Source organism: Chinchilla lanigera, unplaced genomic scaffold, assembly GCF_000276665.1.
Source record: "Chinchilla lanigera isolate Chin_1 unplaced genomic scaffold, ChiLan1.0 scaffold00016, whole genome shotgun sequence".
Classification (NCBI taxonomy): Eukaryota; Metazoa; Chordata; class Mammalia; order Rodentia; family Chinchillidae; genus Chinchilla; species Chinchilla lanigera.
The window spans coordinates 16,785,966-16,801,255 of NW_004955417.1; the positions used below are offsets into that span (position 1 = coordinate 16,785,966).

Here is a 15,290-nt window from a genome sequence, read left to right on the forward strand (position 1 = left end):
CACACCCAGGTGCCCTCTCCTTGGCCAGATCAGTGCTGTGATGCAAGGAGGAGCCTGTGAATGGGCCAATAGCATGTACTCACCTTCCCCAAAGCTACACTGCCTGCTGCTGGTGCTGACCATCCGGCCTGACAGTAGCAGAGCCCAACCCTGAGCTCTCCGGGGCACCACTCCCAGGAGGTCCACCAGATATTCAGTGACAAGTTGACTACATCACTCCCCTTCTCTCACAGCAAGAGCAGAGATTCCTTGTTACTGGAACTGACTGCTCCTCCGAATACGGCCTTTGCCTTTTCTTTTCGCAGTGCCTCTGCAAGCACCATGCCCTGAGAGCTTGCAGAGCCTGATTTGTTGCCAGGGGATTTCACAAAGCATTGTCTCAGAACAAGAAAATCATTTTGTAGTCAAAAAAGTTGTGCTAATGGAGACATGACCATGAGACCTGTGACACTCTGAAACGTCTGGCCCACCAGGATGATGGAAGAGGCCCTCTCAAAACATAGCTGAGATGCCACCTTGGAGCAACATCCTTCAGTGCAACCCACTGCCCTCCATCTTGTGGCTGGTGCCCTGAGCTGTGCAGACATTTTCTGTTGTTCCCCCAAAATGGTGCCTGGCACTGGAAATAAAGGGTTGCTCCTTTTCACCGTCACCCCCAGGGATCCTGACAGAGTTTGTGCCATGTTTCATTTCTAGGCTATGCTGGATTTACGGTCTGAGTTTCCAGGTAGAAAATGCTTCCCCCAGAGGTCATAATATGCACTGTACACTGAACTGAAAAACTGCTGCTACCTCCTTAATTTGAACTCAGCAAGCATATTCAGTATCCCACAAGAGAGAATCAGTTCTGCTTGTCCTGAAAGAGTCATGTTTTTATTTGTGGGGTACTGCTTGGCTTCCACGCTCAGTGACAACTACAAACGGACAGTTGCCGCAACCACAAGCCGACAAGGGCAAGGCAATCACGGGTTCAGATCTCGCCGAGACAAGGGCCAGCGTCACCCCATTAGCTGTAGTGCTGGCTCTGGATAAGGGAAATCGACATTGGACGAGACAGAAGGGGCACGATGAATATGAATTACAGATTCAGGTCTAGTTACAGCAGTGCGGCCCAGAGCTCGTCACACTGGCCCTCTTGCACTACCTCTTTAGCAGAGCTGTCAGTTGACCACCGCCCTGAAGGCCTAGCGATGGACCCTGCTTACAACGTAGGCATAGGCAGGTGTGTGTGTTCTAAGTGGTGGACTCTCAGGTACCTTTTGCGCTCAGACTCACTTCCTTCTCTTATCCCTAATTCTGGCCACGGCTGTGGCAAATGGTTCCCTGGGCACTTTGATTCACCCTATGCTGCTTTCTTGAATTCTCACAACGTGCCTTTTTTTTTTTTTTTTCTGGTACAGGGAATCGAACTCACGACATAGCGTTTGCCAGGCAGGCACTGTGCCGCTGAGCTAAATCCCCAGCCCCCATCACAACATGTCTTTGTCAACAGTGCAAGGTCTTCTCTGATACAATGACTGAAGACATTGGAACTCAAAATTGCAGGAAAAGTTATTTCCTACCTTACCACTGATTCTCTGGCTTGGAGAGGCTTTCTGTACTTTCCTTAATAATTCCCAGAAAAATTGAGCCCTAGGCATTCTTAGTGGTGTCCACTTCTCTCTCTCTCTCTCCTTTCTCCCTCCCCATTTTTGCTTCCTTTCTCTTTCCTCCTCTCTCTGCCTCTTCCTCTCTTGCTTTCTTGCACTGTCACTCTTGTTCTTGTCTGTTTCTTGCATTGCTGGAGATCGAACCTAGGACCTTCGCATTGAGCAGCACCCCCCACCCTTTTTTATTTTGAAACAGGCTCTCACTAAATGCCTGAGCTGCCTAGGCTGTGTTCCAACCTGCAATCCTTCTGTCTCAGCCTCACAGAGTGCTGAGATTAGAGACATGCGCTACTACCACACCTAGTCCCACCTTTTCTCTGCCTTTATCCCTAAAGGATTATTGCCTAAATAAATTATCTCCTTGAAGACTCTGCTTTGTATGAATTTGAGGTGTAAACCCTATCTTTATGAAAAGTGTTCATCTCCTTTATTCTTTCTAGTTCTTCAACCTTTTTAAAAAGTAAGAGTTTTCCTTATCACGTATACCACATACAGTATATATTCTGATGTAACACTTTTATGAATGAATTGAATTAAAAAACTAATTCTTATGCTTCCAGAGCAGATTATAATCACAGGGGGAGATATGAAGTGTGCTGCTTATGATTCATTATTGTTTATGTACTGAACGATTTAATAATGAGTTATAATTGTTAAATCTTTGAAAATAGAATTCTATCAATAATAATTAAGTTTTCTTACTTTTCCAGGTTTTTCTCAAGCAAACCAGTTTAACTACGGAGCTGATAACGCCGAGCTGGGAAACAGTGTACAATTAGTTTCTTCTTTCCGGTCAATTACTTGTGATGTAGAAAAAGATTCGAGTCATTCAACTCAAATTACATGCTATACTAGGTCCGTTTTAAAGTATGTTTAATCATACCAGGTTTATCATGCCAGAAATCAGTTATACATGTTGATATTTTAATAGTTTTATTATTATTCCTGTCACAAGTAATATTTTTTTCTCGTTCTTAGTTATTATTTTTAATTGCATGATCTTTAGACTATCTTAGACTTTTACTATATTCACTTGTAATGCTTTTTTTTCACATATTGGCATGATAAAAGTATATTCTATATTTTTCTCATGCTATTAGCACTATTATTATTATTATTGAGCTCTTTGGGGAGATAAATGGCTACTATTAAATTGTAATGATCTCCCTCAAAATACCAAAAGTATGCTTTCCTGTCCAGTTTGATTAATTTTGTTCAAGGTCTTCACATTGTTATACAGATTAAAGATGATTGTTTCGCTTAGTGACACTGCAAGTTCTTTGCTGTCAGCCCAAATTGATGCATTTTATTAGCAATTTAGGAAACATTTTCAATTGTTTTCAGTTGTGACTTTCAATATTAACCTTAGAAACAGGCAGCTCATACCCCAAAGCCTTTCATCTGCGTTAGCCTTGCTGGCTATTTATCAGCAGAAAAGCTTATTGAATGGGGAAGCTTGAGTCACGTGATTTTTAAAGTAGCATGGAATAACTAAATGTACCAAGGTGACGTTACTACTTGAAATGACAGTTATTGTTTGCTGTTATTGCATTTGTTGTCCTTTTTGAGTAAACACGAATCTGCAGAGTCAGGGAAGGCCTTTGCCTGTGCATGTGTTGTTAGATTTGCAATACAGGTTGGCCCAGGACAGACCTCTTCTTTCATACTAGAAAATGAAATTTAACTGCACACCCATTAGAAGTTTAGGGAACTTTATTTTTAAAAATGATGTGGTCTGGGATAGCATTTTCATTAATACACGAAGTAAAAGTTTTTGCATTCATCAGATGTTCTTCATTTGCCTTCCAGGGCTATGCCAGAGGATTCCTACGCCATTCGAGTCAGTGTGGATGGCATTCCCATTGCAGAAAACAACACCTGCAAGGGTCAGATCAACAGCTGGGCTTGCAGTTTCAATGTATGTGGGTCTTCCCTTTAATTTGCCTATAATTCAGCTTGGTTTTTTTTTTTTTTTTGGTCTTTTTGAGACAAGGTCTCACTATATAGTTCAGGCTGGCCTTGAGCTCACTTTGTAGCCCAGGCTGGTCTCGAACTCCCAGTGATCCTGCTGCCTCAGCCTCTCAACTGCTGGGATTACAGGTATGCACCACCATGCCCAGCTTGTTTTTTTTTTTCTTTTTTTTTTAACAGAGCTAGGTTTTTATTTTTTAATTTTACAGACTTTTATCTCTTTTCATATTAAAAATGTAATAGTATGTAGCCAGGAGTAATTTCTCCACTATGACATAGTAATTGAGTCTCATTTCTTTCTGCTTTCTTCTTCCCTCCTTCAAATGAATTTTATGAATGAGTGAAATGTTTATACTTCCAAACTATTGTCGAGCTCATGCTCTTTTTTTTTTTTTGGTACTGAGAATCGAACTCATGACTTCACGCTTGCCAGGCAGGCCCTGTGCCGCTGAGCTAAATCCCCAGCCTGCTCATGCTCTTTTCGTCCTCAATTTCTGCTCTTAGTTCAGTTCTTTCTTTTCCTGTTTTCATAGGATTCACCACTTCATTTTTAGTAAAAACATAACTACTCTTCCTTTCTATACAATTTCTAATCTCAGAGCCTGCATGTAGCATAGGAGCCACTCAAAAATCCACTGCTGTAAGTGGAGGCATTTGTACAAATGCATGTTTTTGTACTATGCTTCTCAAACATGCTTTATTATTTTCTTTCTTCTGGGGTTTAACCAAAAGTAGGATTTCTTTAATTTTATTGCATGAAATTTCTAAAAAATTTTTTATTACTGTGATTTGGCTTATACTGTTAATAAGAGGATGCTTGACTTTTAAATTTGCAGGCTAACAATATTTTGAAATGAAACAGAATTTTTAGGGGATAAGAAGATAGATACTGAATAGTAAGAAATGTTTTATATATTATTTCTTATGTATAAAACTTACATCTTCACAGTAATATGAGGAATGTTGTTGAAATAAAAATAACGTAGAAAACAAACCTGTTCCATAAAATCAGAATTAAAACATAAATAAGATTCGTTATTGACATTGTTTTACAGGCAAAGCGTTTCAGAACACCAGTAATAAGAAGCATCACACCTTTATCTGGAACTCCAGGTCTGTTCTATGACAACTGAAATGCTCTCAATATTGTGATCATTAATTAATTTATATGTTAATATGTAAAAGTATTAATACCAAAAAAGTATAAATTACACTTTTCTTATTATGAAAATATTTACAATGTTTTTAACAACTATTTTCAAGCATTGTATCTGAATCTACTTTAATGTATTTAATTTTTCTCTGGTTAGGAATTTACCTTCCAGTGTTCATTCTGACAGATATGATTATACCAGTTCATAACCCCAACAAAAATCTGTGAGAATTTCAACTAGGGAAATGTAGGTGCTAATTGTTTTCAGGTATTCATATGAAACATACCCTAGGTTCGATATTTTAATTATTTGATATGTGTCACATTTATTTTAGATTTATTGAACATTTGCATTTTTCTTTTATAAACTGCTTATTTATCTCCTTGGCTTATCTCCTCATGTTTTCTTCATGTTAAATTTGAAGATTCCTTTCATTTGGAAGAAATTTACAATTTATACATCATGTGTAGAAACATTTGCTAATTTGTAATTTTCTTTGAAAGTTTATTAGTGATTTTTCTTATTTTTATCATCAAATTTATAGATCTTAATCTTTGTTTTCTCTTTCATCATTTTTTATGTTGTGGAAAATTCTGCTAACCTCCTTATGTAAAAATTATATAAATTTTCACCTCAATTTAGGGCTCTTTCTGGTTTTACTTTTTACATTTAATTTTTGTTTCACCTAGGATTTGTTTATTTGTATAAATAGACATTTTTTTTCTTTCTAAATAAATCACTTTTTGACCTTTTAAATAATTTATCCTTTCTTCCGTGTTATAACTATTTAATCTACAATGTCTTATAGGTACTCACTGATGTTTCACTGTATTTATTAGAACTTTCAGACCAGTGCTAAACTGTGATGAACAATAGATATAAGTATCTGGATGCTGGTATTATTGGGAAAAACTCCAGTGTTTTGGAATTAAATACCTGGATAGATATTCTTACATAGAACCTTTTTGTGGTTTGGTTTTGTCCTTAGGCACACTAATAACAATCCAAGGCAGAATTTTCACCGATGTCTATGGAAGCAACACTGCACTAAGCTCAAATGGAAAAAATGTTAGGATTTTGAGGTAACTTTTATTTGAAACTCCATTCTTCTGACTCATAGATGAAATATGATATTCTATAAATAATTGGTCCAGTGATATTAAACCTACTATGATATGATGGAATGAACCAGTGTTTGATCAGCCATATTATAGGAAGAAAAATAGACTATTGGTTGATTCATGGACATGACACAGTTGTCAATGTGTCTTCATTTTTGTTTTGTTTTTGTCTGATGTAATTACTTCTTTTTCTGTGATGGATTTTATTAAAAGAAATTCCAGGAATGCAAGTCTAATAGTAACTGAGTTATAGTCATAGAACTTTACTATGGAGGACTTTATTACTTACTCCAACTGCCTCTATTTAGAAATACCTGAGACATGGAAGTCACATAGCTTAGTCAAGGTGAGGAATCGATCCAAGCCTCCTGACAGTTTGGCACTTTTTGTATTGCATTCTGGGAGGGTGCACAACTGAAAACCATCATTGGCAGGCCAGGGTTTGAAGCAAGGTTCCTCTATTCAGCAGCTGTCCACCACATGCTAATACTGGCTAGCTTACTAACATCTAAAAGCTATAGTTCGGGGCTGGGGATTTAGCTCAGCGGTACAGCGCCTGCCTTGCAAGCGCAACGTCGTGAGTTTGATTCCCGGTACCGGAAAAAAACAAAATAAATAAATAAATAAAAGCTATAGTTCACAGTTTGTGCTGGACACTAATACTGTCCCTGGAGCATTCCCCTGTAGCATGATGGGGTTCTCTCAGCCCTGCTCAGAAAACTGAAAGTTCTGTTCATTTCCCACAGAAGTATGGACACAGTATCATAGCTTTGGAAATGTTTCATGTTTATTAAATACATGTATGAAACAGATGAATGGATAAATTAAACAATTCAGACAGCAATTATAGGATTTGTTAAATGCTAAAGGCATTATATACGTACATATATGCATGCATATGTATATAACTTTATGAAATAAGTGATTTAAAAGGTTTTATGAAATGAAACAAAGGTGAGTTAGCTGACATTTTATGAGGTGGAACTTCCAATTAAATCACATTGGTATGCACCTGGGAATGTTCATATTGATCCCTTATATGTAATAGAAGGACTACTAAAAAAATACTTAACATTTTATATAGACAGTTTAGTGTAAGTGAAGATTTTATCTATTTCAATATAGTTGAGTGTTATAAACAGTTTATACTCTAATTCTTAGGTGGTTTTTTTTCCGTTATCTTTTTCCATATTGATGGATGTTTCCAAAGCAGATTGTTCGCACAGTAGCTAGAATTTACTTCTGTTTCATACCCTGGAATCAATGAAATTTATCTCATCAAATCATAAAAGCTCATCCAAAAGGGGCCTCAGCGAGATCAGCTTATCCATCTCTTATACTCTGAAAATCTTGGAATCTTTTATATAAGTACAGGAAGAATTTTCACTCACCCACTAGTGGGAGAATGAGATGTTTTTAGACGCTCACTGGTGTCACTCACACCGTGCTCAGTGTGACACTGGGCTTCCTCAGTCGTTTTGCTGTGCTGGTTTCTTAGCAGAGAGTTGAGAGCCAAGGGCTGTGTCCTGGGCAGGAAGCCAGGAGACCTGCTGCTCGGATTTTTCTTTTCGGCCAACACTCCAAATTCAACCCTGGTGCAAATTATAGAACACTGGCTAATGATAGAGGATCTGGTGTCTACTAGGACACTTTTGATCTAAAAGTTAGGTGACATTAAAAAAAAATGTCATTAAGGTCAAATAGGGCAGTATTCTCAGATATGCTCTCCTATACCTCCATGGGAATAAGCAATTGTGTCTATGCGCTATACACTACCTAGTAGAGTAGGAACTCTACCCCTCACTGGCTGCAGGCTTGGGCAAATAACTTAACCTTCCTGCCTCAGTTTCCTCACTTATAAAAGGGAATGATAATAGTTAACAAGTCATAGGATGGATGCAAGGATTAAATATAATAAGAGCCTATAAGGGTTAGCTGCTAAACTTACTACTCAGTTGAAAAAAGCAAGAGTTTACAAGGAGAATATGAATCCAAGATCTCTACAATGGGTTCAGTAATTCAATTTATTTGTTTTCCTAACCTCATGTGATGATCAAATGGAAGGACTTGCATGTAAAAGTACTTTTAAAGTTCAGCATTTCTTTCAAACAGAAGTCCTCATTTTTTATAGTGCAGGTAGGTGTGGGACCTTATTTTGAGTCTGGCATTTGCTATCCCAGAAGCTGGGTGGCTTATTCTGACGTTGCAAACAATATAATGTCAGTTACCCATGAGCCTCCAATACCATCGAGTCCTGTTAGCCTGAGTATGACAGCCCTGAGAACCTCCACAGGTGAGGAAATGTGAAGGAAGACATTTTCACTGCCTCCTCATCCCACCATTTCGCTTCTCTCCTCCCTCACCCTCTTCTTTGCTCCCCTCTAGCTCCCAGATGCAGGTACATGCCTTCTTCCTCATGATAGCCTTGAGAATTTCCCCATTCAATTCCTATAATCTGAATCTTACTACAATATCGTTTGTATTCAAATTGACTGAATTGTAAATGGATAAGTCCATTGTCTATGTTTTCCTGTGTATTTAGCACTTTCTAACACACCAAATGTTATGATAATCATGTTTATTAGTCCCCCCCAGTAAGATGTTTAGTAGACTTTTGTTGAAGGAACGAGTGACAAATAAGTAATTGAGAGAGAAAACATTTAAAGTGGCCATTGAACTTCTTAGGAGGAGGGCATTTTGAAACAATTTATTAAACATGACAATATTTCCTAAATAAAATGTTTATGCAGAGTTTACGTTGGAGGAATGCCCTGTGAGCTTCTCAAACCACAGTCTGATGATCTGTAAGTAATCAATTTTCTTTATAAAAATAAGTAGCAGATATGAACATACTAAATTTAAATAACTGCTAGCAATGCTGCATATTAAATGCTTTATAATACAGTATAATTGAAATGCTTTATAATACAGTATAATTAAATTAAATGCTTTATAATACAGTATAATTTGTATTTATAAGGTAAATTATCATTCATTTATATTGTTATGATATTTCTAATTATATTTTGTCAGATTTTCTAGTTATAACCTCAAAATACCTTATGTATAATTTTTACATTGCAGGTACTTTTTAAAGATAGTTCAGTTTTCATTTCTTTGATGATTAATAGGCATTGTATGAGTACACTGCCTTTATTTTTTTTACTTTTAAATTAGCTTTATAATATATTCCTTATATCCTACTCTGTCTCCAATATAGTATCATATGAACCACTCTTTAAGCTATTATGAGAAAAAAAAGTGCTTTGAGAACTATCTTTACCAAATCATTGTTTCATGGATAGTATTTTGAACTCTTTAAAAGAAATATTAATGGAGGTCTCAAAGTTATTTACAAAATACTTTGTTGTTATGTGAAATTTTATTTAAATATCTTCAATGACATCTTGGAAATACTCTTTTTTATAGAAACTTTTGTTGTAGGTATAGTTTCTATCCTAATACATATTCTGAAATGAGATGTTTTAAAAGAAAAAAGCAGTATTCTAAAATTTGAAAGTATATACTTTGACATTAACACATATACTTGTTAGGTATGGTCTGAAACTAGATCACACAAATGGAGACATGGGTTCCATGATTTGTAAGGTGACTGGAACTTATATCGGTAAGTGCTAGCATCTCTCTTCATAATTGTCTTGGATGCCTGACTCTACTTCCCTATTCTGTGTTTTTCTCAACCTCTCTTGTCTTTTTTAAAAAAATTTTCTTTTCTTTCTTGGCTTCTTTTTGCTTCACGTAAATGCATATGAATGTAATTTTTTCTAAGATTCACATATAAAGTAAACTACTTCACGTTTCTTCTTTCCCCTCAGAGGACACCACGGCTAATTAACTGTTGCCTTCATTTCGTGCTGGTTTGCATTCCCCCTTTGCTGCGCATGTTACAGACATACAGACCTTTTGATTCTTGAATGAGTTTCCCTTCTTTCTGTCTCACGCCCTTTGTAAACATCCTGTCCTGAAAATTGCAGATAAAATGTCTGTCCTCAGGAAAATCTCCTTTGACCTCCGTTTTTCATTCCCAGAGCTTGCTTTTCTTCTCCTGATGGCCTTGTCAGAGCGTTTCGCTCTGTCTGTGCCATCGCTCTTGACTGTGCCCTTTCCTCGTCTGTCAGGTGAGGGGCGGGTTCACCCTGGTCCCGCCATCCCCACCAGGGGCTCCGAACAACTACAGCTGTACAGTAAGGAAAGAGATTTCAGGGCATGGTTATGAATCTGTTTTTAGTCTTTATTCCTAATTACAGTGTCAGATTTTCCTAGTTATAACCCCAAGACACCTTAGGTGTGTTTTTATTCTGTAGGTACTTTTAAAAGATAATTCAGGACAAAGACAAAAAGATTCTTTCCTACAAAAAAGAAGCAAACAGATAATAGCACAAAACTTTCCTTTCAAAGAACTAAGAGAAACTAGTTGTAAAAATGAACCCAATTAGCATATATATTAAAATATGTTTGAGACGGTGAAATAGGTAATTTGGGGAATAATTTGCACTTCACCCTACTCCCCGTTTATTTGTTGCCTTGTCATAAAATAAAAAACAAAAAAAAAAAGAAAAAGAAAAAATATAGTTCAGTTTTCATTTCTCTTAGGATTAAAAGGTAATTTATAAACACAGTTTTTATTTTGTCTTTTTTGCTTTAAAATCATCTTTATAATATATAGTTGTTATTCTCCTGTGGTTGGCAATTTAATTGATTGTGTGTTTTAATTAATTCCAGGTCATCACAATGTCAGCTTCATCTTAGACAGTGATTATGGAAGGTAAGTCATTTGGTGAAGAATAATTTTCATAATTGATTCAACTGGGTAAATAAAGCAAAATGTATATTAACTTCATGCTATAGATTCAGGGATTAAAGAATTCATCATTTTCCTCCCCAAAATTAGCATCGAAAGAGTCAGTAACTTCCTTTTACTTGTCATTTGTGTCTCATACATGCTCTTTCAATTGTTGGGAATCTAGCACTGACTAAAATAGAAAATAAAAAAGTCTCTAACTATGATGTTGAAATGTGTTATTTTACATCTTATGGCTCTTCTGATTTAATTATAATTCTTTTGACAGCTAAACTAACTAAATTTTGACTTGAACTACTGTAAAAATAGGTAGAGCCTCATGACTAATATTGCCTGATATTTTCTTTTATATTAAGGCTGTCAGTTACATAGCTCAGCACCAAAATATTCATAACATATATTTATAACTTTTAATAAAACTAGAACTCATTTCCAGATACCCTGCTTTTAGCAAGATTTTCGTGTGGTCAAGGAACTAGCAGAATATGCAAATCTCAACACATGCTACGAATCTCAGGTTATAGATGATAACGGCGAATATTTAGTGGCAGCTACTTTGCTGAGGACTTTACATACGTTATCTACTTCATTCCTTCAAAGAAACTATAAATTGAATGCTACCATCCACCCCATGATAGCCACTGGCAAAATGAGAAAAATATTAAGTAATTTGCCTCAAGATATTCAGCCAGTAGAAGTAGTGAAAATAAGTGAATTCTGTAGTCTAATGCCAGGAACTGAGTGTTTCATTCTCGTGCTCCCCAATGGTTGATGGGAGGTTCCAGCTACAAGCACCATGTTGCATTTCTACTTATGGTCTCGATCCAGGACTTACTTTTTAACCATACAGGATTCCTACACTCTTGGGAGCTTTTGCAAATGTCAGGGCATTTCCTGAGTGTCACGGTAACTAGAGATGTTAATGGCATTAGTGGTCAAGATGATGATATGCCAAACCTAAATGAATTATTCTGTCCTAAGTGTCATCGTGTCTTTCATTGAGAAAATGAGTTAGTCCTCAGAAAGTGAAATAAATTACATTTAGCATATAATATTGTATAACGTGGCTATAATAGGTCAACAATAGGATAGGTCTGTTGATTTCCTTTCTTTTTTAAGTCAAAGAGATTTAATGATTAGAAATTTGAAAAGAATGGCAATGGTAGGATCAAAGTGTTTTGTTTTCCTGGGAAGTATTTACAGACTGCAAGAGAAGGTCAGATTTGGTCCCTCTCTGGATGGAACTGCAATTCCAGGTGATCCAAAAGTCACAGGCATTGTATGTAGAGAGCATCCAACGCTAGACATCTAGAAGAAAAAAGTTTGTGATGAAGTGATGTCTGACCTGGACATGCTCTTATACACCAATATAGACTAGATGGAAACCATGAAGAATAGTGTCATTCAAGAGCAAATTAGAATGGACGCCAATAGGTGGTGCTAGGATACACCTTTGTATTTATATGGGACAAATGACTTAGAGCACTATGATTTAACAGCTGTTTTCTGCAAGGACAATAGTACTTACATATAATTTGTTAAGATCCAGCAGTAGAATTATACCAAAAATATTAGGAAACCATGTTAGCAGCAATAACTATTAAGTTTTAATTGAATTCTGAAACGATTTCAGTTTGATTACTATTGATAGTTTGATTCGTTTATGCTCTTAGTCTCATTCTTCTAAGGTGAAAAAAAATAAATTCTTAGATCTGAGTCTGTATGGATTAATTGCAAAATCCTTCATATCTAGCTCAGAAAAATAACCATCCTAAAATAGGTGGACAGAGTGATCAAGGTTGAGTGTGTAAAAGTGGAGTGTACACTGTGTCCATAAATCAATGTGCCACAAATGTTCCCTGTTAAAACACTATCAAATTCACAGATAAGGTAGGCAATTCTACTGCATTAAGTTGTTGATACTGAGCTCTTGATTTAGTTCCTTTTTCCTCTAAAAGAGGAAAGGTTAGCCAATGGCTAACCTTCAGTATTAATGTCTCATAATGGAGGAAATTGCTTTTATGCAAAATATTCTCAGGAATTTAAGATAATTGTTAAAAATATTATATTTACTACTTAAAAACAGTTTTAAGGTTACATGGTATTTAAAACAGTTAAATCACTTTAGAAATTACACAATTTGTATTTTCCCCAATTTCAGGGGCGTTCTTGGATATCAAATGAACCAATTACAGACCAGTGAGCCACACATTCTGTATCTCTTTTAATAGCCAACCTTCTGTCTGCTCTTTTCCCAAGTTCAAATGACAGCTGTTCCAAACTGATAAGGTTTAGATGAGACTGCCTTAATTGAGAGAGCCTAGTCATTATCAATGAATTAGTGAAAATCACCTCACTGTCATCCAGAATAAATTACATTCAAATTTTATTTCAGGAGGCAATTTTCCTAATAATTTAAGAAGAAGTTATTTTTGAGATGTAGAATCTGGTCGGAAACAATGTTGTTGAAGACAGCATAGTTTCACATATTTTGGAATCAACTTAAAGTCTTATAACATAAAAATATATGATCCAGTATGAGCATCTTAACTAATTTAGCATAGAATAATTCAAATGATTTTTTAGTCTTACGCAGGAATGTTATAACACCTGGGATAGGTTTTAGGACATTGTTTGTCTCAGCCACAAGATTTATGTAATCCTTTCAGACTCTAGTTCAATTTGTAAAATTATCCTAAAGGGGTTTTGAGCCTTAAAATTCTTATTTGACTTTCTTATTATTAAACATGTCTTAACTTTTCAAGTTATGAATGTAAATTAAGGGAAGAACATTTAATTTCTAGGATTCTTTTCTAACTTCCAGGTAGTGGAAGTGGAAGTATACACAATCAAAAAATATGCACAAATATTATGTCTCTGTGTTTATTAAGGATAAGATAAACCTGGTGGATTGTTGTTAATTTGCTGTCATCTATCCATACTATTACATAGTGTAGTAGTGGGCAGGGAGGGTTGTGTGGCATACAGGTCAGGAACCAGGGCTTTGAACTCAAAGTGCCTGGGTTCCAATTCCATTTCTATCACTTCTGTCTTCATGATCTTGAGTAAGCTATGTAAGTTTTTAAATATTTGCCTACCTCATATGGTTGATGTAGGAGCAAAATGTCATAATAAATTCAAAGCTCTTAGCTAGATTCTCCTAAGACCTACAGAGGTTCTAAGAGAAGAGACAGTGGGGCAGTCAGCAGAAGAGTTCAGCTACATGTAAGACTATCCTACTGTGTTAGTCTGCTTTGTTTTTGGCCATATAATATCTTAAAAACAACTCTATTAAGTTGTGCTCCTTTGTAAGCTACGGCATGATTTCTATTATTACTATTTTACAAAATTCCTAAAATGAAGATTATTTTTTGAGTCAGGAATTTAAATGAGAGTTTTTTTTTTTTTTTTTGCAACAGGAGTTTACCACAGAAAATGGCATATTTTGTTTCTTCTCTCAATAAAATTTCAATGTTTCAAACGTATGCAGGTATGTGGCATTTCTCTCCAAATATGTAAGGAATGGGGGGAGATGGTGAATACTTAATTTTATCAAATCAAAGATAATAATAATTATAAGGTATACTTTACTATTTTATGTACTGCTCAGAAAGGAAAATTACCTCAGATAGAGAGGATACTGAGACATTAAGCCAAGGTTTCCAGAAATATGTTCTTAATGCAAGATTGATTGAAAATCAAAATTATAACACTAGCAGAAAAATTTTCATGTTTCAACTTTAGTTGTTGGTGAAGGGAGGAAAAAGTTTCCCATAACAATTTGAAGCACAGGTCACAACTCAAAATTATGTAGTCAGTGTAGTTTAGAAGAATTCTGAAGCAGTGTTTTAAATTAAATTTAATTTAATTTAATTTATTCATTTTAAATTGTTCTGAGTTTGATATGATAGTACTCCTAGGACAGTATCAGAAGCCAACAGAAACTCTCTCTTTGAAGAACTACATTTATCTGGTCAGGAGTGATAGCCAGGGATATAGCTCAGTGCACACTTGGAAAGCACAAGGTCCTGAGTTCAATTCCCAGTACCCCTCCCTCCACAAAAAATTAGCATGGTCAGGAGTGATGGAGAGACATATGCAGATTTCAAAGATATTAAAATGTACAAAATAATTTCAAGGAATTAAAATGTAAAACAGTGTGTCTTGGGAGGAATCAATCAAATGGGAAATATCTTGACTTTTCTTAGAAATTTATTTTGTGTAAAATTTGTGTGCAATAACATATAGAACTTGGATATAATTAGTAAGAAAATATTTTAGTAAGAATTTGCCATAGGTCATATGCTGGACTATTTTATCTGTATACAAATGCTTTTATGTACAAAGGCACAAACAGTCTAGACATAGTTAAATGAATTATTATAAGAGAAAGTATATAAACATTTTGATTCATAATTATAAGAAATATAAGCTGCATTCTTCAAGACTATATAGAATAAAAGGCGGTTTAACCTGTCTTCTTGTTGCTTTGCTTTGCTTTGTTTTGCTTTGCTTTGCTTTGCTTTGCTTTGCTTTGCTTTGCTTTGCTTTGCTTTGCTTTGCTTTGCTTTGT

The 15,290-nt window shown here is 35.7% G+C and overlaps 1 protein-coding gene across 2 annotated transcripts in view; it reads left to right on the forward strand.

Moving 5' to 3' along the window:
- Pkhd1l1 (polycystic kidney and hepatic disease 1 (autosomal recessive)-like 1) overlaps positions 1-15,290 on the forward strand; it is a 146,385-nt gene that overhangs the window by 9,292 nt on the left and 121,803 nt on the right. For both annotated transcript variants that reach the window (XM_013512746.1, XM_005381882.2), the window contains exons 3-10: positions 2,360-2,504; positions 3,459-3,567; positions 4,676-4,733; positions 5,763-5,856; positions 8,646-8,699; positions 9,450-9,523; positions 10,639-10,681; positions 14,137-14,207. In XM_013512746.1, the coding sequence (XP_013368200.1) occupies positions 2,360-2,504; positions 3,459-3,567; positions 4,676-4,733; positions 5,763-5,856; positions 8,646-8,699; positions 9,450-9,523; positions 10,639-10,681; positions 14,137-14,207 (648 nt within the window). The remainder of the gene's footprint in view (positions 1-2,359; positions 2,505-3,458; positions 3,568-4,675; positions 4,734-5,762; positions 5,857-8,645; positions 8,700-9,449; positions 9,524-10,638; positions 10,682-14,136; positions 14,208-15,290) is intronic.